The sequence below is a fragment of the Platalea leucorodia genome (assembly GCF_965183815.1).
Source record: "Platalea leucorodia genome assembly, chromosome: 3".
In the NCBI taxonomy this organism is placed as follows: Eukaryota; Metazoa; Chordata; class Aves; order Pelecaniformes; family Threskiornithidae; genus Platalea; species Platalea leucorodia.
In genome coordinates this window covers 111,806,999-111,834,232 of record NC_138825.1, presented here as the reverse complement: position 1 = coordinate 111,834,232, position 27,234 = coordinate 111,806,999, and the positions used below count along the sequence as shown (strand labels likewise).

The window sequence follows — 27,234 nt, the reverse complement described above, 5'->3', positions numbered from 1 at the left end:
AGCTGGCTCCACCTCTCCCAGATGTTGGTTCCTGACTATCTCTGGCTGGGAACCAACTGCAGAGGCAGACTGCGGGGTGGAGAGCATATGGCTTTGATACCAGAATAGCCCCATGCTGAGACGTGCCTTGGGGTGGGGAGTGTGAGGCTTTTGTCTGCTAAGACCGGGGTGGGGGAGGACTCTTATTAATCATCGGGGAGAGACCAGAGGTGGGTGGGGTAACAGCATGTAACTGGGAGGGAAAGGAAGGGCCCAGAAAGGTAGGTGGGATTGCTGCAGGGAAAGAAAAAAGAGGAATAGGATCAAAATTTGCTCTGCTCCTGTCCCTCATTTAGAACCGTGTAGGCATGTACTCTCATGCTTCAAGATTCTGTGGCCCAGTTCTTAGAGACTCTTCCTTTTACTGGCTGTCTTGCATGTTGGCTTATAAGAGCACCTGTATTTTGTCTGGGTTTTTCAGACTCTGTTCCAATTCTTAATTTTTTTTGAGAATGTTGTTTCCTGCTTTTACTTTTTCTTAAATAACCTTTATAACTTCAATTCTGATCTAAGCTAGATACCACTGGATGCTTTTACTACTTTTGTTTTATATTTAGACCTCTTTAATACTGAGTTTATGAATTACAGATAAAGTGCTGAGCTGTATTTCATTTTATGTAGACATGAGCAAGGTGGAGGAACCAAGCTGCAGAATCAAATTCCACTCCCAATCCATCATTTCAGCTAATGATACTTACCAAAATAAAATGATTTAAAACTACCACATTCAGACTTGAACAAAGAGAGGGTTACAGTGGTAATGTGCTGGGAACTTATGGACCTCACCCCACCTTTTGCGTAAAATAAAATAAAGCAGATCTGACACACATATTTTGAACACAGAAGCGTGAGCTGAGAAATCAGAAGTGCCACGGTGCGTTGCTGCGTCTTCAATAACCAATGGGCTACACTTCTTTATAAGAGATCGGATCAGAGACAAAATACAATATTGAGTTCCTTGTGTTATGTTCAGATACTTTAATAACATTTTATTGTTCTGCAAAATCTGTTCCATCTTTATTCCATTATATTTCTTAGCTTCTATAATGGCTATTCTTAATGTTTAGATTTACTAAATTTAATTATATTGGTTGGAGTTCTTTATAATATATTTTCTTCCTACAATTTCAGGGGAAGATATTTACTTCAATGGAGCCAGAATATGATATCAATGATGTCTGCCTGTATCCAAATTCAGGTATGTTAGATACATTAATGTCTTAGTAAGTTCAAAAGGGAAAGCTTGTGTTAACCCAAGCTGTGGTCTTTTTTTTTTTCTGTTCAGGTGATACGAATTAGGTCCACTTTCCTCCTTATGACAGAGCTAGGAAAAAATGGTTACTTGTCAGTTAGTGTCATTGTTTCCTCTGCATCTGTAGTAAATCGGAGCCTCTTTGCAGTGAGGAGCTGCTGTGCTGTCGAGTGATTGACCTCTTTTGCCCTTTCAAATATCTGAAGTGTTTCATTTCATAAGAATAGGAATTTTGGCCTTTTGTCTTGGCTAAGTCCCAGGTGAGTTAGAGCTTGCTTTCTAGAGGTAGGAAAAATCTCTTTACAGCAAGTTTACAAATTTTTAAAGTGTTTACAACTATTTGATCTTTCCTTGTTTTAGATAATAGCACTTATTGTGCCCTCCCTGACGTTGAATACTTTGGTTTTAAGCGTAGATTCCTAAGTGCACATATTTGCATGCATTTTGTGACTGTTTTCAGATTTGCTCTGTCTCATAACGTTATGTTTAGAGGTCAAAACTGAGGGTCACTTTTAAGCAAAGTTTCCAGAATCCTACCTTAGGAGTAAAAACATTTTACAAAATCGTGCTTGTATGTGCACGTGTGCTTTGGTTGTACCTCAGACTGCAACTGGCCTTAATTTTTTCTGCTTGATCTGAGTTGCTTAGTTCTTAACTAGTATGTGACACCTACTTCCTTTTTAGAAAGCAGCACTGAAAAAGATGAAATAAAAATTAGGGCCACTAGGATGGCACAGGACAAAATTCTTGATCCAGAGAATGCCTATGTTGCAAACTCTGATATTATCTTCATTTTAAGAGAGAGGTAGCAGTAAAGACAGAGCGACTTGGTTTTTGATTCATACTAGCAGCTCAAATTCAAGATTGTAGATAAGTGAGTTCGAGATTTCGAACAAGTTAAAACTTATCTTGTCTTTTCTGCCAACTTCAGTTAAGAATGTGTCCTTTTTTTTTTTTGTCGGTAAGATGAGCACTGAAATACTGATCCCTACTGAGATGGTGGGCATTTCTGATCTTATGCAGCAGCAAAACTGTAATGGTCTGCAGGACCTTGCTGATGAAAATATTAACTCGCTTCCATGCTGCTCAGGTTTAGTCCCCTCTGAAACACACTGGTGTTTTGCTACTCAGGAATTGAGCTAGGTTTTTCTGAGCCCTCAGAAAGGCATCGGTACCATTTTTATTTGTGTTCTGTATATTTGGTTTTCCGAGATCAAAGTGCCAAAAATAATGTAAGCAAAGAATCGAAGCCTGCCAAAACAGGGACTTTATGGCAGGGCGCTGAGGGTACATCTCAGGTGCCCTGGTTGTATGTATGAGTTCCTTCAGGGATGTTTGAGAATAACTGTGTGGTAAAAGTGTGGACTGTGCGACATGGAAGCAGACAAACCTGATCTTGTCTCATCCACAGTGGCTACAGAGAGAAGTCATTGAAGTGAATTATCTTTAGCATTTCATCCAGGTTTCACCTTTGATAAGCTTATTGATTTTATCCAAAAGAGAACCCAGGAGTGAATTGACATCCATGCAGCATTGATAATGAAGGGCGCATGACAGGGAGTGAAACAAGTTATTTATTTGATAATGTAGAATCTTAGCATAATTTAGGTTGGAAGGGACCCCTGGGGGTCGTATATTTCCTGCTCAAAGCAGGGCCAAACTTGAAGTTAGATCCAACTTCAAAGTCTGATCAGGTTGCTCAGGACATAACCAGTCAAGTTTGGATATCTACAAGGATGGATGTTAGTATGGACGCTCTGTAGCCTCTGTGGTATGCAGACATGCCTCAAGTGCTTTTGCAGAGAAGATTTTCATGGGACTCTGCAGGAAGAACTTTGTAGCACAAAGAACTGAATGCACTTATCTCCCTAATGTTGCTTGTTGGACATTACTTTTTCATGTGCTTGTGATCTAGACTGCGCATTCCAGTCCTGTGTCCCGCCTCTCCTCCTTAAGTCAGTTCCGCTTTTCTTGTTCTTTCATCAGCCATGTCTGTTAGGGGAGCAGGTGAATGTCTTTTGATAAGAACTGTTGTGGGGTGAACACTAGATTGTGTTTTATAATCATATGGAAGACAGAGGGGAAAAACTAGAACATGTTGCAGTGAAAATTAAGTGACTTAAGGTAAGAGGTGGTGCATTGCATGTTTGTCATAAATACTGTTGCTGCAGATTTTAAGATGCCTGGCACCACCTCATGCTCATTCGGAATTTAAAGAATAATTATGTTTGAACATCTGGAAATAAGGAAATACTTTCAGTGATAGGAGCTTGCAGTTGTGGAGAGCTGGAAATACACTATAATTTAAGTACTGGTATGGCTATGGCTCAGTGCTGTCACTGGTGCCCCAGCATTCTCAGAGCAGCCCTGGATGTTCATGAAGCCAGCATGGCACAGGAAGCCCAAGAGGTATTTGCCTAGCTTGTGCTCCAACAGGTCGTGTGGCACTGCTGCTCAGAAAGCCCGTATTCTAATCTCACCCTCCTGCTCCTATATTTGCTTGAAACAGCTTTGCAGTTCATCATTACATGGAAGGAAATGCTTTCATATTTTATTTCACTGATGTGGGTCAAAATTCAGAATTTGTTTCATACATGTTTTGTTTCAAATTGAAGAGAGTAATTTCAGAAATGTCATGAACCAGAAGTCATTGAATCTACATTTAGAATGCTTTTGTTTGGGGAAAATTGTTGTCTAGTATGTCTAGACATTTTACTTTCCCATTTTTTAATTATAATTTTATTACAACAGTTGTAATAATCAAGTTTTGTTTTAAAACCACAGAAGATAGCTGATACTATTAGTTGCAGCTCTGTTTTACGTCAAAATGTCTGCTGCATGTGCAGTAATGAAATGATTTTAACACTGCATTGTCACAATTATAAAAGAAGTAAAAAAAAAAAAAAAGAGTTGTAAAAGTGAAACTACATTGTAACATAAAACATTCTGAAATATTTATGTTAAACGGTGGATCAGTATAATGTGAATTATTCTTTTTCAATAGTTTTGTGGGAATTTTGTTGTAGTTGTGTTTTTTTAATTAAATTATTTTACCAACTAGCTTCAGTACTACTAGCTTTCAGGGAAGCAAACCTTTGTGTATCTTTGACCCAACTACATCATGACAAACTTTAGTGGATCTCTTAAACTAGTGAATCTCTTTTCTCTGATAACATGTGCACAGAATGGGGCTAGGAGAAAAAAAGTTTACCACTTACTGAGTAGCCTTGACTCAGCTTCAGTTAAGTTGTACAATATAAACGAAACTTAACAGCATCTTCAGTGTATAGAAATTTGTGCCTCATTTGTTTCAATTATTGTAAAATATTTTTTTAAAAGTAAAAAATTTGCTTTTTCTAAAACTGCTTCTCCCATTTACTACCGCTTCATAGTTGTGTTTTCATTCCTTTAAATTGATGGTACTGTGTTGTAGACCACTTTCCGAAGATGGTTTTATTAAAACCTTTTCCCTGAAAAAAGAGTTCTCATTTATTTCCCTCTTAAAGTGATCAGACTAGGCTGCTGTGTAGTTTTTTAGGGTGTGGTGTCTCTTCCCATAAAAATTGGTTAAAACTAACAAGCTGAAACAATGAAAATGTGTGGAGTAGAGTTCCCCTTTCACAGAGTTTTTCCCTTTTTTTATTCTTTTATTTCCCCTGTAGTATACGCCCATGTACTGTTCCAAAGTCTGTTTTTTCCCTCCTTTAATTATTGGTGGAAGACTCTCAAAGAGGAGGTTTTCCCTTTACTGTCATCTTTGAAGCACCTGCAGAATTAATTTCTACCCTTTTATCTCTAGTAGTTCATATTCATTCAACGGAGAAATGCTTTGTCTCCTGAAATAGTAGCGAGCATGCTGGTATGTTAAGGGAGCATGTAATCTATGTACTATAGTATGTACATGTAGTACATAGTGTGTGTGTATATATATATGCGTATATACTATAGATTCTTGCTTTTTCCTTAACTTGCCTGCAAACCTTTCCAGGTATGGTTTTTAGCCTCAGTTTGCTGACTAAGCTTTCACAAATTTCTTGCTTTGCCAGGAAAGCAAGCCCCCTTTTTTCTGACATTATAAGTCCAGATGCATTGTGTACTTTTAATGAAAGGATTAGGTAGGAAGGATTACTCCACCCATGTTAATTGCGTTCCTCTAGTTGGGTGTAAATTATATTTCTACCCTCTGGGTGTGTAGTAATTGACCCAATTATTCATAGTCTCGGTGGCATATGTTACAGTACTTTTAGATCAGAATGTTATCTAACTTGATTGCTCTTCTCTTCTTCATATTCCATCTCTTTTATTACCTGGTGATCAGCTACATTGGAAAGACGAAATTGAGATAAATGTAAAAGTATATGCCAAATGTCCTTATTACTCTCTTATGTAGAAGGAAATTGAGAGTGTTTCTCATTTTGAACTTGTGTTGTGGCAGTTGGAGATTTTCCATGGATTTTAGTATTTTTACAGTAGTTTTTTATATTTGGAGTGTTTGCAACCCTTATTCATGGTGTTTCTTAGGTATATTCATAGGTATTTGAAATGTTACATTTGCCCCGGTTGGCTAATATCACTAATATTACTGCATTTGAAGCCACAATATCCTGACTCTCATTTTGTGTTGACAAGCTGCTGTTATTCGTATTTCATCTTGGGAAATCAGCACAAAGGTATAAATCATGTTATGATTTATGACTTTGTTTAGACTATAGGTGTGTGTTTAAATACAAAGCAAAACAAAAAAACAAAGCCCCCTTGTATTAATAATACAAGTTTATACCCAAGGTATGTTTTAAGTGCAATACTAACTGGAATTTCTCTAAATGGTATTATGGGATGAACTATTTAAATTTATTATGAAAATTGACAGCCTGTAGTTGTCAGGACTTAGTGTTGCTTGAAGTGGCGCTGAACAGTTGTTAAGGTAGAGGACAAAAGGGAATGAATATGTAGGAAACGAAGCTTCGTTAATTGTGCTGCTATCAGACCTTTCTTTCCTTAGTGTTTGACACAACAATTTATTATGGGTCCCAATTAGTTGTTCCATTGCAGGCCAAGAATATGTACTGTATGAGCTACAGGTAGTGTGCTTTCACCCCTCCTCCCCTAACCCATGAAGGGTTCTTTCCCTACAAATACTCAGGTTGCCATTCTAATTTTTTTCTTTGATGCCAGCAAATTTTCCATTTTTTCCCTTTCTTTTCCTGGGAAGATATTTTAAGTCATATGTACAAATCTACTTCATGTGAACTAAATGCCTCAAGTGTGTGTGTGTATATTTTTTTTTTTTTTTAAAAAAAAGTAGTGTTATCCTCTTGTGACCAATATTTTTAAATGTGGAAATTTCTTTTTAGGAATGCTAATGACTGCCAATGAAGCCCCTAAAATGAATATCTATTATATACCAGTAAGTAATACAAATTGTTGCTGATATTGCTCTTTTAAAACTCAGTTGTTTGGTGCCATTCAAATATTCATGCTGGAAAATTTCCTGCAAATTCACATCTACGTGCTCTGACTTTTAACGATGAAGTAAATTTAAGCTAACCATAATTTATTCATCTAACATATTGAATTACTAAAAAAACAGCCTGTAATTTGCCTTTTGCTACCAGTTCCAAAACTGGCTAGTGGCAGTAGGAAATTCAAGTGGAGCTTTGCTGGAAAAAGTAGTTTTTCATAGCTGATCAGAAAAGAGCTCCTAAGCAGGGACTATATAGCTTACTTTCAAGATAATTTTGCTTTGTTATGAAATATTTCATTATTGTCTTTAATATGCGGTATATAGTGACATAGTCATGGCAGTAAATATTCTTCTCTATTCTGACAAAGGAATGTTATTGTGTGGCTTCAAGTATGGCTCTTGGCAGTAGCTTCTGCTCAATGCCCTACTTGAATTGCAGCTTTTCTCTTGAGCAGCTCTTCACTTGAAAGGCTTAACTGTAGGTTAACTGTATGTTATATGTCTGCCGATTGGTTTTAGGGAGACTTAACAGCAAGCCTTCTGGTGTTAGGGAATGGGACAGAAAACTACACCTGCATTTCACACTTGTTTTGGTTTTGATTCTACAGTGCATTCACTAGGGGTTTTTTGGCCTGGTAGGAGATAAATAGTAGGATATATATATGCTTTGGATAACAAAGGGTGGGGGACCAACAAATATTTTGTATTCTAGAACAAAATACTAGCTGTAGTTAGAAGCTGAACACTTTGTTTCTGTTTACCTTGTCCTTTGTAAGATTTAGAGAGTAGTTCTCCAAGCATTTTTTTTAGCTGTCGTCTTTTTAATTAATGAATTGGGGAAGACCAGCTCCCATATTTTCAGTCTGAGTTTTTAAAACTTGAATGGACTAGTTGCTCCATTTAAATAATTCAGATGGAAAAAGCATTCCTTCTGTCACTAAGGGTAAGGTTCAGCTTCTCTCTGAAAATTGTGCAGAGGTTTTTTTTTTTAGTGCAGGTGTGCATGATATATGAACTTTACAGCTATAGTACATTAGAGGTGCATATCCAACATTGCCACTTAGCCAAAAAATTATTTCATTGTCTTGATTGTCACTAGCAGTGAATTTTTGTTAGAACTTGTTTTAGCCAGTATTATTGAGTGTTCTTGCACGTATTGTAAACCAAAATGAAAAATACTTGTGTTTTACTTTCTCAAAAATGTCACTCTTGTAGAATCCTCTGTGAATACTGAATTCATGTTTCTGAAATCAGATAAGTAATTTTTAGCTAAGAAATAGAAGCACTCTATATTAGATCTCAGATCATAATTAACAGACATTAATTGCAAACCTAAATACTGACTAATACTATCTAGTATTTTTGCAGCATGCAGGCTATTTTGATGAAAATTAACACAAATTTTTCATTAAATAATCTTCCTTTGTCACCGTTCTCTGGTTATGGGTACCTGAGTCTGCCTGAACTTGTTTAGGTCGTACCTTTTTATGGGTTTTACATTCATAGTGACATGAGAGTATATAAATGGACCCAAATGATGAATGTTAAAGCATAAATCCAAATATGAGTTCTATTTTTGAAATACTGTTCTGTATAAGAAAATTTAAAATTTAATTCAAAGGCTACTGCCCAGACCAAGTTTGCTTTTTGAATAAGCTAAACTTGTCCAGTTCGCATCAATGGCTTTGAGTTTGAAGGCTCCTGAAGACATCTTAAATACTGGCATGATTTTTTTTTTTTTGAGTCAACAATCTATAATTCATTTCAAAACATGGAATGCTTATTTTAGGCAATAGAAAAGTTAAAGGTAGTGAGAAGAAGTTATTTTGAAATAGAGACAGAAGTCTCACACTCTACTAACTGTCTTTTTTACCCTGTCTGCCTTTTCACAGGCAAGACTGAAAGGGCTGGCACAGATAGCATTGTGTAATTGAAGGGTTTCTTACTGCATTTCCGAAAAATCAAGTATGTAGCTCACTAAATCTGTTTTGGTTGGCTGTTTTGGTTTATTTTAATCTCCTTTTTAAATGAAGAAAATATAAAATGGAGAAGTTGTGTCAGCCTTAAGCAGCTCCAGGGCATTTGTTATTAAGGAAAACTCAATGTTATTAACACGTTCTTGTTACAGTTTTATTCCTTGATCTTTTGGGCTAGTTATTTGCGCTCACAGATGCACACCTGTCCTTTGGTTTCTGTGTCAGTAGATTATTAAGACATGGGTTTTTTCCATCCTTGGAACACTGAATAATTTCTTTGCACAGGGAAAGATGAGTTTCGTTGCATGTGTCTTTGGAGCAAAACTTTAAAGAACTAGTGAATTGCTGTATTACCTGATGTCTTTTTATAGTCTAGTTTTCTGGCTCTTTCTAAGAACTAGGATTCACCTTTTTTTTCCAATGAATAGCTTAATTTTCTATTTGTTTGTTTACTTTGAGATAGACATGAATACTACTTAAAATGTGTCCTCTGTTTTTGAGATATTGACAAGAGCTGAGTTCTAGTTTTTGAATTCCACAACAGAATAAATGGCTGGGGGAAATGCTACTACTATAAAGGACAGCTGCGTTTCAGAGCTTTTGGAAGTACTTTTGTGTAAATAGAATCCATTTGATTGCCCTAGCCCCTCATTGCCCTGTAGTGCTAGTAATTATTCTTTTTTTAAGTCTTCACTGGAACAGCTACAAGGAATTACCGTGGTTATGGTCAAGGAGGATACTTAAAATGTCAAATGTATGGTGCTGTGCTCTAGCCCTTCTAGGTTACAAAATAAGAAAAAAAAATCTTCAGAAGAAGAGATGCACAGAAGTCAAAGTCTTACAGAGCAGAAGCGCATATGTACGCAGATGGGTGCAGACAGACCCAGCATCCTCTGTCCTTGATTGAAGTTGGCCAGACAGTGTAGGACTGTGTCCAGCCTAATATACCCTGCCTCTCAGCAGGTTTTATTAGCGTGGGCACAGTGCTGTGCTAACACAGCTACATGACTTGTGAACTAGAGCTGGCTCGTGTCCGGCCAGCTTGGAGTACGGTCTGACTGAGCTCATGTCTGACTGAATTATCTGTGTACATGTGCCCATTCTCTCCATTGTTAATGCCAAAGCTAAGTTTCCATCACAAAACCAAAAAATGACTGCCTCTTGAACTTCAGGATTACAAAAGAGTTGACAACGGGTATCATAATATTGTCCATAAATGAAATGGCATGCTTCCGCTTTTTCTGCAGAATTTTCAACAAGATAGGTATGACATTTGAGACTAGGAATGTCTGAGAGAGCTATGCTTTTCTTTTTTAAAAAAAAAAAAAAAAATCACCACAGTTCGTTCTTTGTGTGCAAAGCTGTTAGTAGAGGGAAAAGAAGGTGATATTTGGTTTACTAGAAAGGCCAGGCAGGTTTGATTTTTAAATGGCAAGAAGATGCCTTCTGCAGGTACACAGTGCAGGGAGCGAGTAAAAGACAAATTGAATCTGACCCTTAAAATGAAATATTTGTTTTACGTAGGTAACATCTTGAGTGGCTTAGCTTAGAGACTTTGTTTTTATTTTATTTTTCTGGGCTTTAACCAGGGCAAGTGCCTCTGACTGGAATTGGGCTCTTTGCCAATAGTTTAATAGTTAACTTGCAGTTTATGCAAACATTTGGAACCTACTTCTTGCCAGCTGGCTTCCTGGTATATCACTTTGATGTGTGCCTCAGGAAGGTTGAAATGAAAGTTGTGTGTGCCTTGGGATACTTTTCAGACTACTGACTCAGAAATGTAAGTTGAGTCAATAGTGCAACCAGGTCCTGGCCAAAGAAGTGAAGAGAGGAAGAAGCTTCACCGAGACATGGTGGTCCACTGGCCTGCGATCTAAGATGAGCCGGATTTTCTTAAGTTTAATTGAGGCTGTCCGCTTCTGTGACATATAATGTTCTCTTTTCAGGTTGTACAGAAAAAACCCTACATGTTAGCTCCTGGATGCTCTGTGTGTAAAGCAAGGGGCATAAATGTTATTTATTCTGAGTGTTTACTGCTGGTTACATGAACATGTCAGATCTTAGCACAGACAATTCAAATCAGTCCCGTCTCCTTTACTGGACTTGCAACTTTGGGCTACATATACATACTGAAACTGAAACTTGCTCTGTTCATTAGGCTGTTAAAAGAAGAGAGCAATTAAGTGTGTAATTAATTGAGTGTAATATTCTGTGTTCTGGATTTTTTTTACTTTCCTGCAGTCTTGGCAGAAAACTCCCTGTTGAGGCTAGAAGCAATGTACTTTTGGTGTAGAGTAGATATTAAGCTCTTTAAAAAAAAATAAACCCTGGAGCGTCTCTGGCTTCTTTTCAGGTGGTTTTGGAAAATCATTTGATATCCTAGCGCTCTCCTAGTTCAGGGTTGTTGGAGTTATAAGCTGGAAATGTTTCAAGGGCAAGTATTTCTTGCCTACTCAATGATTCAGTTTCTCCAAGAATATCTTTATAATGGGTCTGGTTTCTAATACAATACCCGCTTTGGATACGTGGATCTCTTTATTGCTAGAAATATTTATTAATTTTGTCCTCTTCAAATTGGATGGCTTTTCAATTAAACCAGCCATTCCTGGTACTTCTTTCCTTTCATACATGCAATTTTAATTATTTCGTTTCTCCTTTTTTTAGGTCCTCTACTTGCCTGTTTTAATTACTCTTTATCACCATCTTTTTTTTTTTTGATGTGCCTCAAAAATGCTCATTCTTAAAAAAAAATAAATGTTTTTTTTCCTTAGATTTAGAAGAAAAACTGTAGAAAAAGCTAGTTTTTCCTTAGTAGTTAACCCTGAAATAACATAATCACAGATTAAGGCACCAATTTCTACTAGCTTATATGTTTTCATTTAATACACTGGATATTTGATGAAACAAATCTGTAGAGGGAACTTGCACTGAAGGAAATATCAGTGAAGGCAGTTTTTTAATACCTTAGTCTGATCTGAATTCTCTCAGTGCCAGGAGGCACACAAGGCGCGAACATCGTTCTTCCACTTCGATCGGTCCGCGGCTGCGTGCTCTGGAGTCCCAAGGGCCGCAGCGCAGTCTTCTGTTGATTTTTTCCTCAAGACATGACCGATCCAGTTCCATCTCCTCCTCCTCACTTCATTACTGATTTTCTCCATCCCCGCCATTTCTGATGCTCGTCGTTTCTGCAACTTTTTATTTTTTTTTCCGGGAGGAGGTAGTTGGCCTCCTGCCCAACCCCCATGACTTGGAGGGCCAGTGGTTTTTCTGTCAGGGTGGCCTTCCCTTAGGCTGCGTTGGTTCGCGGCACCTTCTTCAATTTTATCCGGTGCACCCTCCAGAGAGGGATCCCCTATCCACCACCCAGGGGACGCGCCTTCTAGCCGTGCAGCCCCAGCCGAAGGTTAATACCTTAGTTCACCCCCTTTATTTCTTTCTTGCTACTAATTTGGAACAGTTCTGGATTCTAAATGAAGGATGAACATGCTTTGGTTCGATTGTAGGCTTCCAGGTTAACTGCTTCTGAACTTGTGACTGAAGAGTTGTGTTCCATTCACTCGCAGACAGAAAAAGCATTTATCTGAAATAGGTTACTATTTTCTGTGAGTCCGGTGACACAGTGCTCTCACTCGTTCTGTACGAGGGGTTTTAATCGTCAGATATCTGTCCTTACAGTCTGTCATTTTTCACTTTAAAGGATGTGGGAGGTTTCTCATGTGTGGCACGCTCCACACTTACCTCTATGGTCATAGCCTCAGAACAGTTTTATCAGTCTAAGACTTACTTTCTTATCCTTTTATAATTTTTGGATTTACTAGTTGTCTTTTTTTCCTCTCTTGGGTCTTTATATGATGAGGATACAATTAGAGAAAAACACTTATCCACACGTTGTACTTCGTGCCCTTGAGACCGATGTTCTGTGTAGTCAGCTGTCGTTCAAATGGTTTGTGGGTGTTGGAGTTACAGCAAGATCTTCTGAGCTGATTTTTGGCTTCTACATGGTAAAAGCTATGAAGCAAATGATGCAATTCTTTTTATATTTGTGGCAGGCATTTTGACACTATAGAACAGATTAGGACTAGAGTGTGAGATTTCGATTTCTTTTAGGATGTTTTCATGTCTTCTGACTCTCAGTATTAGGTCATTCTGGACTGATGCTGCCTCAGCTGTCGTCTTGAAGATCGTATGATGAGGATGAATTTTTTAGAAGACAGTTGTTCATCTCCTTGCATACAGCCCTTACCTAAGAAGTTTTAGGTGAAGTGGAAAGTAACCATGAAACTGAATTGTGCTAAGAGATTTTTTTTTTTTTTTTTTCCCTATCCTGAAACAATATATAGTGTAGAAAAATGTTTCATTCCCTGGGAAAAAATGTTGTAAAATAAAAACACGGTAGTTATTACATAGAGTGGCAAATGTTGGTCTTAACCTTAGTTTGCTTATTTTGAGAACTGTGAAATGAGTGGAAAGCAGGGTTGTTATGAAGTAGCATATTACAGTTGTGCTTTGGGACTGCTAAGTGTTAAAAGAAAAAACTTTCCATTAATAAAAAGATGCTTGAGCGCATCTTTGGCCTTGAAGCTAATTCTGAGTTTTTGTATATCATTCTTTTAGAACTGTGTTTTCCATCCAGAACAGTCTAATCTTTTACACAGAAAATCGTGCAAACAATATAAAGAGAATGCCTGGTGAATGATACGTTACCTATCTTAGAGTATTAACAAGGATAGGAAAAAAGTTGTTTATCTTCACAAACAGAAATGTGAGCTTCCTACTTTTAACCTAAACACTTTCAAACTGAAAAATAACACGCTGGGCTTATTCCCAGCAAAGGATATCCTCCATTTCCCATGCACTGGCTGAGAGACGCTGTACCACTTACCACAGATACATAGAAGGAAAACACCAATGTGCGATAATCAGGAAACAATTTCTGGTCTTCCTGTGAAACTTGTTTTAGATGTTTTCTGGTGCCGATGATGTAGTAGTTGAGGGGGTGCTCCCCTTTTTAAGTGGTAGAAAATTTAAGCCTTGAGTATCTGAAAGATAATTTTTATTTCTTAAGTTGCTTGTTCCTTCCTTTGGGCCATCTATTCTTCACCTGGTTTCTGAATATTTAGAGGTGCAGTTGCTCAGCTTCAGTCAGTGAAGAAAGAAGCAGTCACAGATAATGAAAAGGTGTAATTGATGAAAGGATGGGTTTTTACTATACTATAGTCTATCAGCATGTAATAAGAATTAGTGTCTCTCTTAACTTTTGGATCAGAAAAGACAAAGCATGTGAGAATAATCTCTGTGTGATAATTTCAACTAAATATCTCATTGTATTTGATAGCAGAGGCAAGCGACCCTTGTGGCTTATCTGTATTGTCATCTTCTGTGCTGCACTTAGTAGTGAACCAAATGTGTTGTGAATTATGACTGTTTTATACCAAAATAGTAACAAAGTTTTGAGGATTTAAGATTTCTATCACACAAACCTGAGAGATAAATAAAACCATCAAATATGTGAAAGATGTTTCCTACTCAAAGAAAATTATTTCATAAGTTATATAAAATTTCTTCTCACTAGCATTATGCTCTGTAAAGAGTAGGTTGATTTATGCTGAGGTTATCTTCACTATCTGTCTGGAGGAGTTGCATGTTCCCAACAGGTAGTTGCCTTTCCTTCCCTTTGTGTTGTCTGGCAGTAGTTGTATAAACTCACAGAGCAGTCTTCCTCCCAGGTTTGCAAAGAGCAATTAAGCCGCCATGGTAGGGAGTTATTAGAAGCTCACATGTTCCTAGATTTCTAGTAGTTCGTCAGTTACATAAGGTACATCTGGATTTGCCGTTACCTTTAAGTCTGCAGCATCCCTCAAATTTCCCTAAAATGCAGGTCATGTGCTGATTTGGTTTCGTGACTGTAAAGATATTTATGCTGTAACATTCCTTGGCATCTGGCTTGTACTGCAAGAGCCCTATTGTTCCCGGTCACTTAAAAGCACAAGAGGCAAATCCCCACACAGTGTGATGGTTGGGAAGTTTTCTGTCCCATCAGAGACATGGAGAAGGGGATTTGCTGGGATTTTGCATTTCTGGTTTATTCTTAGTTCTTCTTACTTGTTAATTTAGGTTGCAGTCAGTGGCTATTATGTACATATCAAAACTAATGCGCATGTGACTCTCATCTCTATTAGTAGTGGAAGTTTTGTCCATTGATGGCCCATGCCCTTACTATTGCAAGAAATGCTATCATATTTTGAAAAACAGATTTCTGACGATATTGGAACAGGTAGAAGCTGTGTAAAAGTTCTCTCCTTGTGTAAGAAAAAGGCCAAGGCAGTTATGAAGTCTCCCACTTGCCATTGCCTTGTCTGTGTCCCCTGCAGTCACAATTGTAAAAGCAGTGAGAGATTTATTGTTTGAAGAGTATCATGATAGGGTGTGGGTTTTTTTTATTAGACTTCATATAAAATGTGGAGATGATGTGTTTGCGAGAGGGGTTATGCTGGTTCAGTGACGTTGAGTCACTGAACAGTAAATTGGCTTCGTGAACGGTCTTAACGGATACCAGAACCTGTGCAAAGGAATTGGTAAGAGCACATAGTCAGATGTGGTAGGGAATGGGAGTTGTGGATGGCCAAAGTAAAATGTGGTTTCTACCTGTCATTGTCAGCAAAGCATTAGATCAAGCTGATCATACCTGATTTTTTTTTTTTTCATGGATAAAGAAACAAACCCTCAGCAGATGTTCACAGGTAAAAAAAAAACTGTGAAGTGAGTATCAGCTGAACTTATTACACAGTATTTAGGTAACTTACCTAAGTGCCTCTATTATTACAGCAGATACGCTATAGAAGCTGCTATCTTAGAATAAGAACAGACTTTCAGAAACTTTTAAGTCATTTCCAGCTGATATTTATGGGAAAGTGCTTGACAGTAGGTCATGCTTGTAACGCATGCTTTGAGAAGCCAGTCTCTTCTTACGTCTTGAGCTTCATTTGATTAGTTGACTTAATGTGAAAGTAGTGGGTTCTTGTGCTTCAAATTTCTGTCTATTTTTCTGTCCTCAAATCATCTCAGCTCCAATTGTCTAAAGACCTAAAAAGTGTAGGGAGTCTGATAAAAAGATTCATAGCAATAGTGACGAGTGTTTATCTTTTATGTATGTCAACATGTCAGAACATGATAGGGGTGTTGGTGAAAGCATCAGACTCCTTAATGCCACTGCTGGTAAGTTACAGATGACTTGTGAGAAGTGTTGCTTTTTCTTCCTGTCTTGTGAGGAAGAGAACTATTCCGCTAATCTTATTTACAGTTTTAAGGAGTAACTGTTTCTATCTTGGAGGGCATTTTTTTCCCAACATTATGAGCAACAGGACCAATTGCCTCCTTCAAAAGAAGGTGGCTTCACCAAGAAGACACAGTGAGAGCAGACCTGTGACTGGTTAACTGACTGTAATACCTGTCGGATCAGAGAATATGAGATTTTAAAAAAGAAAAAAGCTATAAAGCCAATATGAGATTGGGGGGGGGGGGGGGAGAAAAAAAAAAACCACAAACCAAAAAACCACTATAAAGCCAAACTGCTTAGGATTCGAAAAAGAAGTACTTACTATCTGATAATTACCAGGGCAGAAAGATTTAGTATCTCATTCCTAGAAGATGTGTGCAAGTTCCTGCAGCAGTTTTTGTTTAACACTGGGAAGATCTTAAAAGCAACATTTCCTTTAACATGCTCTCTAAGGAGTAAAACCTCCAAATCGTTGATTTGGCAGCTTCCATAGCGTAGTGAAAGGTAGGAAAACCAACCTCTCTCAGATTAATGAATCTGCCAAAACTGTCTGGATGTGCTGGAGTTAGGATGAAAGAAAGAGCCAATTCATTGTATAGTTCAGTGAAATTTTATGAGTGCGTGGGCTTAAAACCAAACACAATGCTGTTGTCAGTAGTATGCCGAAAAGGAAAAATGTGCTATTCAGTCTCTCTTGGTCATAGCTGTACTCCAGTGAGCTACTTGATGGCTGTAAAAGCATAAAATCCACAACATATAATGTAAGGTGAATGAAAGCATGAAATTATGAAAAATGAAAATATGTGTGAAATTTGTTTGGAGTTTATTCCCAAAACCCATTTAATTTAGAGAATTAAAGAATGTTATTCAGTACATTAAATGCGTTTACTCATGAGATTAACAGGGCAGAATTGGAGTTCATAGGGAGAAAGTAAATTAGAAAGGAATTAGAAAGGAATGGCAGAATAAAATTCAACATCACAAATTGTTCGGAGCACGTTGGTTGCTAAGGGAAATGCACTGTATATGGAAACATAGTAGACAGAAACATAACAAGGTGAGGTGATCCCAAGGCTCCTTTCTGACACGAGGTAATCTCCTGGGCTCTCTGAAGTTCTTGGGCTGGGCATGACTGAAGCCCAAAAGCATAGAAACAAGAATGGAGAGCTGCAACTTTTCATGTCTACAAGCTAGAAATAATCCATCTGATTTTTGAGAGTTACCAATTGCAATCGATGTAACCTTGACTGTTAACAAGGTATTCTTTCTTCTGCCTTTTCAGTGCATATAGATGGAAACTTTTCAAAGTTATTATATATTGAGATCTGTCTAATTCTTAAAATTAGAGAACAAAACATTGAAAACAGTACTCTTAAAATGAATAGTAATTAATTACTCATGTAATTGCATTAATTAACTTGGCTATGCAATTAGGGAGCTAATTATGTTTAAAATGCAATTGCACATTTCAATCACTGCCCACACCCTGGGGATCACCCGTTTTTTTTCTCCTCCCCCATTAGACCTTCTGTAATCTCCTTCTGTTAAATGGCATGATTGAAGCTGAGAATATGCATACATAGATGTGCATTTGCTTTCTCCAGAAAATGTGTCCTGTTAAAAGTTTAAAATGCTTTTTATTTTATTATTATTATTCTTTGTCTCCTCCAAAGAATTATTTTTGTCTCCTACAAGTAAATATGTATGTGAAGTCACTGAGTCATATGTATAAAATATATTTAATTTAAAGAAATTATAATCTAGAAAAGAATCTCTCTATGTTAAAGTGCTTTAAGTTTGGGTTGTTTGTTTGATTGGTTTTTTTAAATGGGAACAGAGGAATGGAGGGGCTTCCTTGGATCATGGAGTCCAGTCCCATGTTATCACAGGCAATCAGATTGTATAATCTTTTCCATGAATATGTCAGATTTTATCTGAAAATTAGTTGTTTTGTTTCTTCCTCATTATCTTCATTAAAAGGCTCTTCAAGAGTCACATTCCTTTCATGCTTAGCTAACTTTTCTAGTTTATGGTGTCACTGTGATAACTTTGCATGTATTTATTCTTGTGCAAGCATTCAGAAATCATCCTAGCAGCCTTTCACTGTACTTGCTGCAGTTTGCATTCATGTATCCTGAACATTATTGCCTGGAGTTGTACAAGATGTACACTGAGTCATTATTCCTATCCTATACTAATGCAATGGCCTTATATGACTTTTATTGTCTTGTAATCAGATAGTATCATTTTTTTCCTATTCTGTTCCTTACAGCTGATAGTGATTAGCTCTACATTTCATCCGATTTCCAGCATTTTAGTTTTCAAGGTACCTTTTTTTAACCTGAGAGATTTTGAACCTTCTTTTGTGACAGTTTGTCATCAGCAGATTTTATTGGCATTTTCCTACTATATGTGGCAGTCATTAATGAAAATATTTAATAGGACAGTCCTTGAGCTTCAGTTGTAACCTTCTTTTTGTGCAGTAATTACCCTCTCAGCATGAACTATTTCTTGTTAGCCAGTTCCTACCTTGCCTTACAGTTATTAAAATTCTCATCCTGACTAGTAATTTTACAGAATACACTACTCAGAGCTCTGTTGAAATCTTTAAAGATACGCTATTTTCATTGTGGTCGACATAGTTCAGCTAGGATGGCAGTGGGTGATTTAACTATAATTGTACATTTTTTGCTACCTGGTAAAGGTCTTACAGTCTACCTGAAATCCATAGAAGATAGCACAACAAACAATTTGAAGATTTTTGAGAGAAAGTATTACTTTTAAAATACATTATGAAAGAACAGTGATATGATGTATTTTTATACTTAATTGTTTTTCACTGTATTATTTTGGTATGGCATGATACAGCATTACAGTATTATTTTTTGTGAAACTGTGAAGTTTCTGTGAAACTGCATGTTGCTGTCTCGTACAGCTACGGCAGCTAATACTTCTGCTTTCCAAAGGCTCTGGAAGTGGTTTATTGAATGATGTCCATGTACATTAAGTTAGTCGTCTAGACGGATTTCAGGCAGTTTAAACTTTTCAAATTGTAGTTAATTATTTTCAAATCTGATTTATGCTGTTTGTGAACATTTTGCATGTTTTTGATGGCTAAAATACATCAATGAAGGTTGGGAGGCATTTCTGCTACTTGAGTCTTAATATATTTTTGACATCTTATTTATAGATGCGTGGTTTATCACTGCCTTATATGAAATCTTCCAGGGACTTACTATTTAACATCCTGAAAAATAGATTTTTGGAACCTGTTTTGACTCCCTGAGAAGAAAAGAGCAACTGTTCAGTTCATTTGTGTAGAATCGGTCTCTGAAACCTTTGAACAGATACTTAACAATACTTGTCTGTATGTGCATTCAAAGTCATTTAATTTAAATCTCATGACATCTGACTCTGGAAACTTCTACACACCTTGGGCTTCTTTTAAGTTGTTGAGCATGTTTAGTACTAGTTAGGATTAGACCCAGTTTTTCTGTGGCTCTAAGGGCTCTGCAGAGCTGGCTGTCAAGTTGTTGAGTGGCATTTAAAAGCGTACAAGTGCTGTCTGGTGTTCCAGATTGAAGATAAGGAACATCTGTTGTGGGTCGGGAATAATACCTACTCTGTCCTAGGGTTCATTAGTTTCAGGGGAATTACAGACCGATGGCAGGGTGATATTTTCTACAGAAGTGCTCAGGAATTAGGCATGGCCGTAAGTACAGGGCATTGCAGACCTGTACCACGTAAGATTTGTGGTGCTACAAGACTATTAAGTTAAAAATCTTGTAAAATAGAATCCAAAGAACTGTGTTTTTTGAAGTTATTTTACAATAGTTTAAAAAGATTTTTCTGTCAACATTTTTGTTTTCCTTTTCTTGAACAGTTTGGCCTTGCACTTGTAGTCTCTGCTCAGTTGCATTCTAGATTACTCATCATATTCTGTGTTTTCTGTGTCTAAAGTTTAAAAAAAAAAAAAAAAGACATTCTAATGTGTACTGACAAAAATTTGGCATTAGATGGCACGATACTAATAATTACGAAGTCCACATCTTTACTGCTTGTGGCTTGGTGTCAGACACAAAAGGCAATGGCGAGATGTCTGTGTTACCCGTGTATCGCAGTGGGAAGCCCCCTGTGGTAAGTCCAGCCGCGGGGAGGAGAGGGCCATGCTCTCTGGCTGCTCCTCGTCCCCTGCCCGGTGTGACCTAGCCGCCACTCTGTCTTGCAACGCGGTGGTGGGACACAATGGGGGATGACTGCATTTTGGTCACCTCATGTGTGCTATTTCCAGTCAGTTAAGGAGGAGAGCGACGGGAGGGCAGGAGAGCAGGGAGCAGCCCACCCAGCTTGCTGCCAGCGGGGCCCAGCCCGCAGGAGAGGCTCCTCTGTTTATAGGCAAAAATATTTTCAATCATAGAATACCAGGTTGGAAGGGACCTCAAGGATCATCTGGCCCAACCTTTCTAGCACAATCTAGATGAGATGGCCCAGCACCATGTCCCTAAGCTGAGTCTTAAACATGTTCAGCGTAGCAGAGTCGACCACTTCCCTGGGGATATTATTCCAGTGATTGACTGTTCTCATTGTGAAGACAATCTTCTTGAATTTCACCAGCAATTGGCGGAAATTGTCTCAAGAAGTGGTTGTCCTACTGAAAACAGAATAATAATGACAGTACGAAAAATATTGGTTCGATCACTGTTGGTGATAATGTCTGGTTTTCCTATCCTAAGAAATATTTGAGTACAAGCCAAATGTGGATATGTGCTCATTTAATAATGATTTTCCCATTGGCTGTGTGCAACTTTTCTAAAACTGGCAGAGAAACCTATTTGGTATATCATATTGTAAAAATGAGATCTGTCAGTTTAGTTGCATGTGATTACCTACTCCGATAACATTTTCTTGTTCTTGCTGTGAATTCCAGTGCATTTTTCTCCCTTAGATACGGTAGAATTGTACGTTCCCAATCTAAATTGACAAGTGTATTAATTAGCCTGCCCAACCTCCACAGCTTCCTGGCTGTTTTGCTAGTGTTGGCAGGGACCGTGCACCGGGCTGAGGTGGTGCCAGTGCAGGGGGGTAGGAGCTCCGAGGGGTCCCCCCTGCACTGCTGCGCGCCCGCTGCATGGAAACCCGTGAACGGGGGGGGACAGACAGGTTTCACCTCTCCGCCTCATCCTCGGTGGCCCGGTGCAGACCAGCCCTCTGAACTGTGGCATTTGTACCTGGGCACAGGAATGGCAGAGCCTGCCATTTCAGAGTGCTCTCGGCACCACCCCGCGATGCCTGGCAGTGGATGACATAGGAGCATTAAACTCTGCAGTTAAAATGCAGGGGCAATTAAATTCTGTGAATTTTGTCATTGTGACTGGTATTGTTTGCCTTTTGTATTTCTAAATTTCTTCCTAAGCTTTAAAAACTGTTCTGTTTTAATACACAAAGCAAAGCTCTTAAGGTGTCCTAGAATAGGTAGGCAAGTGGTTTCAGTAGGGTGGGAGAGAGGGAAACAAGGCAATAAAACTTAACACAAACATCTCTGTAGGGTTTTCCTTTTTGTCAGTTTACATGTGAAATTTGAATAATGGTTGGACTTTCTATTTTTTCCTGGTATTCTGCCACTGCTTTTTTCCATTAATTAACACACCCCCCCCCCCCCTTGTTTTCTATGATCTGAGCGTCCAACTCACTCCACAGATTATAATGAGTAATTGGGTCTTTTGGCTTCGTGTTTCATGGCACAGATTACATGCAATGAAAGGTTTTACTCTCAGTATCAGGTTTTGAGTACAGGGATACTTGGAACAGTGAGTGGAGCTACTGCTGAAGAGCAGATAAACCGTTTTCCCTTATTTGTGAGACTTCTGCTTTAGTTACTCATTCAGAGATTTACACCAGTCAAGATCCCATCGAGGAATTACCCTAACTGGTTGGAGTGGCCTGAGTTCTAATGAGTAACGTGCACATTGTAAGGCTTGAGCAGATAGTGTTGTAGACATGGAAGTGATGAACAAGGTTTAGTGAAGTGATAGAGATCTTTACATGATGAGTCACCAAGATAGAATGAAGGGGAACTTTTTCTTTAATGTGAATGGACGTGAGTCAAGGATTCTCTAATCTCATTTCTAATAATCTTCAGGAGAGAAACTTGTACTTAAATTTTATTACAAGAGACGTTTTGTTTAGTTAGTAAGCAGCTTGTTTTTTATAAGAAGGACAAACAGTTTCATCCAAAACAAAAATACAGGTAAGCTTTGGAGAAGATTCCTCCACCCCAGTCATATTTTGATGATCTGGTAATGAAGCACTGATAACTGATTTCTTGAATGGCATGAAAACCAGTGCTACATTTAATATATCTAGACTGCTTTCTTGTTAATATAAAAGTTTGGTGTTTAGATTTGAAGACGTGATTTTGGGGGAAATAACTGAAAAATTTAAAACCTAGATGGAGATAAAAGCATCTGCAATGCTGGCAAGAAATCAGTCTGAATGTTACATAGTGTTTAAGCTGAGTGTTACTGGAGCAGATGCTGAGGTTTGGTTAATTCATTAGGTAGGTAATGTCTTTCCTGTTAGGGACATCTTAGGTCTTTCCTTGGAAGCTCTTACTAATTGGAATAAAATATGCAGCACTGTAAAAAAGCGCAGTTTTCCATTTGGCACGTTACGGTTCTCAGCTAGGGCTGCAGTCTTACCAAGATAAATCATACTTGATACAGAGACAATAGTGGTCTAGAATACAATATTATTGTCTGGAGTGTTACAGTCTAGAATATTAGTAGAATATTATGGTCTAGAATACAGTTTTACAATTTTTTGTGTATCGTTGTCTTCAAAAGAAGACTTTTCAATGAGTAGTAACACATTTCTTCTTAAATGAACAGTATTATCTCATACTGTTACCACACTATCATGTTAAAACAAACTGTATGTATTTTATATATGTAGAATAACTTCTGTTTCTCTCCATAATCGAATAGGATCTTAAAATGTTGTTTTTGAATCACAACCATTCCTATGGTCATGTTGACTGCGGAGTTTTTAATGTGAATTTTTAGCAAGCAAATCAGAAGCCTCATTAAAAGTCCCACTCTAGGAGTTAACTGACCACTTGATGTTCTGAAATGGTAGCTGATTTGCTCTAGGGAGAAAAATGTAGTGTTGGATTTTTCCATTCAGCTAACTCACCTACTAAAATAATAATCCTGGAACAGTTGAGTATGGCTGCATGCATCAGGATAGAGAGGGATTTCAATCAGAACAGCGAGAGGGAAAAGTGAAGGGAGCTAATTGTTAACTTGGGAAATGGGAGGAAGCTTATATGGAAAAGTACATTGATAGTGCAACATAATATTGTTCAAATAAATCCTTTGCCTCATGGTGGAAATATGCAAGTTTTTTAATATTTCCCATTATCTGTTCATACAGTCTGGGTTTGTCCTTGAATAAAAATACATGAAATATACCTGTGGTGTTTTAATTAAAATAAATAGGGCAGAATAGGATTTAACATGATTTGCATAGTGAACCTAATGAGTTCGAGATCCAACAGTGCTTTACAGATCCGTTGCTATCTAGTGCCATTAGTTCATAATTTTATCTGTAATGTTTGGCTCTGAGCTTTTAATAAATTAATCAATCAGACTGGGACCACTTGAAGCAGTTGAACTTGAAACCTCTAGGTTGTTGGTCTCAAATAAATGACCTAAATTAAAATAACACTTACATAAGATGGGACCGGACCCATCCCATAGGGAAGTCTGCTGCCTCCCTGGGGCAAGGATAAGAGACATTACCAGGAAGCTCCCTAGGCTGGTAAAATCATCCGATTATTATCCACTATTGGTTGTTCAGGTTGGCAGTGATGAGGTAGCTGATAGAGGCACAAAGACAATCACAAGGGACTTTAGAGAACTGGGGCGATTACTTGAAGGATCAGGAACGCAGGTAGTGTTTTCCTCCATCCCGTCAGTAGGCGGGAGGCATATGGAAAGGAACGGGAAGACCCATCTCATTAACATGTGGCTCAGAGGCTGGTGCCAGCGGCGAAATTTTGGGTTTTTCAATCATGGGGCAGTTTACATGGCACCAGGCCTGCTGGAGGCAGATGGGGTTCACCTGTCTCAAAGGGGGAAAAGGATTCTGGCTCAGGAGTTAGCAGGCCTCATTGAGAGAGCTTTGAACTAGATTCGAAGGGGGAAGGGGATAAAACCAGGCTTGCTAGGGATGAGCCTAGGGGTGGCATGCCTGTGTTGGAGAAGAGATCAATAGCCCAACTGAAGTGCATTTACACCAATGCACCCAGCATGGGCAATAAACAGGAGGAGCTGGAAGCCATTGCGTGGCAGGAAAACTATGATGTGGTCACCATCACGGAAACATGGTGGGATGACTCATACAACTGGAGTGCTGCAATGGATGGCTACAAGCGCTTTAGAAGGGACAGGCTAGGAAGGAGAGGCGGCGGGGTAGCCTTGTATGTCAGAGAGTGTTTTGACTGTCTAGAGCTCTGCGACGGTAATGATAAGGTTGAGTGCTTATGGGTGAAGATCAGAGGGAAGGCTGATAAGGCAGATATCCTGGTGGGAGTCTGTTACAGGCCACCCAACCAGGATGAGGAAACAGATGAAGTATTCTACAAGCGGTTGGCTGAAGTCTCACAATCCCTAGCCCTTGTTCTTGTGTGAGACTTCAACTTACCAGCTATCTGCTGGAAATACAACACAGCAGAGAGAAAGCAGCCTCGGAGGTTCCTGGAGTGTGTGGGAGATAACGTCCTGACGCAGCTGGTAAGCGAGCCAGCCAGGGGAGGTGCCCCGCTGGACCTGCTGTTTACGGACAGAGAAGGCCTGGTGGGCGATGTGGTGGTCGGAGGCTGTCTTGGGCTCAGCGACCATGACGTGATAGAGTTTTCAATTCTTGGAGAAGTAAGGAGGGGGGTCAGCAAAACCGCTACCCTGAACTTTAGAAGGGCAGACTTTGGATTGCTTAGGAGTCTGGTTAACAGAGTCCCTTGGGAGGCAGTCCTGAAGGGCAAAGGAGTCCAGGAAGGCTGGATGTTATTCAAGAAGGAAGTCTTAAAGGCGCAGGAGCAGGCCGTCCCCATGTGCCTTAAGTGGAGCAGGCGGGGGAGAAGACCGGCCTGGCTGAACAGAGAGCTTTGGCTGGAACTCGGGGAAAAAAGGAGAGCTTACCACGTTTGGAAGAAGGGGCAGGTGACTCAGGAGGACTACAAGGATGTTGTGAGGTTATGCAGGGAGAAGATTAGAAAGGCGAAGGCCCAGCTAGAACTTAAACTGGCCACCGCCATTAAAGATAACAAAAAATGTTTTTACAAATATATCAGCGACAAAAGGAGGGCCAAGGAGACTCTCCATCCTTTGTTGGATGCGGAAGGAAACATTGCCACGAAGGATGAGGAGAAGGCTGAGGTACTGAATGCCTTCTTTGCCTCAGTCTGTAATAGTCAGACTGGTCATCCTCGGGGTTTTCAGGCCCCTGAGCTGGGAGATGGAGATAGGATGCAGAATGAAGCCCCAGTTGTTGAAGAGGTGGCAGTCACCGACCTGCTCCTCCACCTGGATGCCCACAAGTCCATGGGGCCAGATGGGATCCACGCAAGGATACTGAGGGAGCTGGCAGAGGAGTTTGCCAAGCCTCTCTCCATCATTTATCAGCAGTCCTGGTCAACCAGGGAGGTCCCAGCTGACTGGAAGTTAGCAAATGTGACGCCCCTCTACAAGAAGGCTTGGAAGGAGGATCCGGGGAACTACAGGCCTGTCAGCCTGACCTCGGTGCTGGATAAGGTCGTGGAGCAGATCATCTTGAGTGCCATTACGTGGCACGTGTGGGACAACTGGGGGATCAGGCTCAGCCAGCATGGGTTTATGAAAGGGAGGTCCTGTTTCACTAACCTGGTCTCCTTCTATGACAAGGTGACCTGCTTGGTGGATGAGGGGAAGGCTGTGGATGTTGTCTACCTGGGCTTTAGTAAGGCCTTTGACACTGTCTCCCACAGCATTCTCCTGGAGAAGCTGGCTGCTCACAGCTTGGATAAGTGCACTCTGCGCTGGGTTAAAAACTGGCTGGACGGCCGAGCCCAGAGAGTAGTGGGGAATGGAGTCAAATCCAGTTGGTGGCCGGTCACGAGTGGTGTTCCCCAGGGCTCAGTGTTGGGGCTGGTCCTCTTCAATATCTTTATCGATGATGTGGATGAGGGGATTGAGTGCACCCTCAGTAAGTTTGCAGATGACGCCAAGCTGGGTGGGAGTGTTGATCTGCTGGAGGGTAGGAAGGCCCTGCAGAGGGACCTGGACAGGCTGGATCATTGGGCCGGGGCCAACTGTATGAGATTCAACAAGGCTCATTGCTGGGTCCTGCACTTGGGTCACAACAACCCCATGCAATGCTACAGGCTTGGGGAGGAGTGGCTGGAGAGCTGCCTGGCGGAAAAGGACCTGGGGGTGTTGGTTGACAGCTGCGTGAACATGAGGCAGCAGTGTGCTCAGGTGGCCAAGAGGGCCAATGGCATCCTGGCTTGTATCAGGAATAGTGTGGCCAGCAGGACTAGGGAGGTGATAGTGCCCCTGTACTCGGCACTGGTGAGGCCGCGCCTCGAGTACTGTGTTCAGTGTTGGGCCCCTCGCTACAAGAAGGTCATTGAGGTGCTGGAGCGTGTCCAGAGAAGGGCAGCGAAGCTGGTGAAGGGTCTGGAGCACAAGGCTTATGAGGAGCGGCTGAGGGAGCTGGGGTTGTTTAGCCTGGAGGAGAGGAGGCTGAGGGGAGACCTTATTGCTCTCTACAACTACCTGAAAGGAGGTTGTAGCGAGGTGGGGGTCGGTCTCTTCTCCCTAGTAACAAGTGATAGGACGAGAGGAAACGGCCTCAAGCTGCGCCAGGGGAGGTTTAGGTTGGATATTAGGAAACACTTCTTCACTGAAAGGGTAGTCAGGCACTGGAACAGGCTGCCCAGGGAAGTGGTTGGGTCTCCACTCCTGGAGGTATTTAAAAGATGGGTAGACGTGGTGCTCGAGGACATGGTTTAGTGGTGGACTTGGCAGTATTAGGTTAACGGTTGGACTTGATGATCTTAAGGGTCTTTTCCAACCTTAACGATTCTATGATTCTATAATCTATAGTACTCCTTATTGGTGATGCAACCAATAGGTTTAATTGTGTTCTCTAACTGCTCCTGCTCTTAAGGTCTGTTTGATTTCAGGGGGAT

The 27,234-nt window shown here is 39.7% G+C and overlaps 1 protein-coding gene across 5 annotated transcripts in view; it reads left to right on the top strand.

Moving 5' to 3' along the window:
- Positions 1–27,234, top strand: part of NOL10 (nucleolar protein 10) — a 61,740-nt gene that overhangs the window by 14,122 nt on the left and 20,384 nt on the right. For all 5 annotated transcript variants that reach the window (XR_014227639.1, XR_014227640.1, XR_014227641.1 and 2 more), the window contains 2 exons: positions 1,171–1,237; positions 6,646–6,698. Coding sequence is in view for 2 of the 5 variants with exons in the window: in XM_082306646.1 (XP_082162772.1) it covers positions 1,171–1,237; positions 6,646–6,698 (120 nt within the window). In the remaining 3 variants the exon portion in view is untranslated. The remainder of the gene's footprint in view (positions 1–1,170; positions 1,238–6,645; positions 6,699–27,234) is intronic.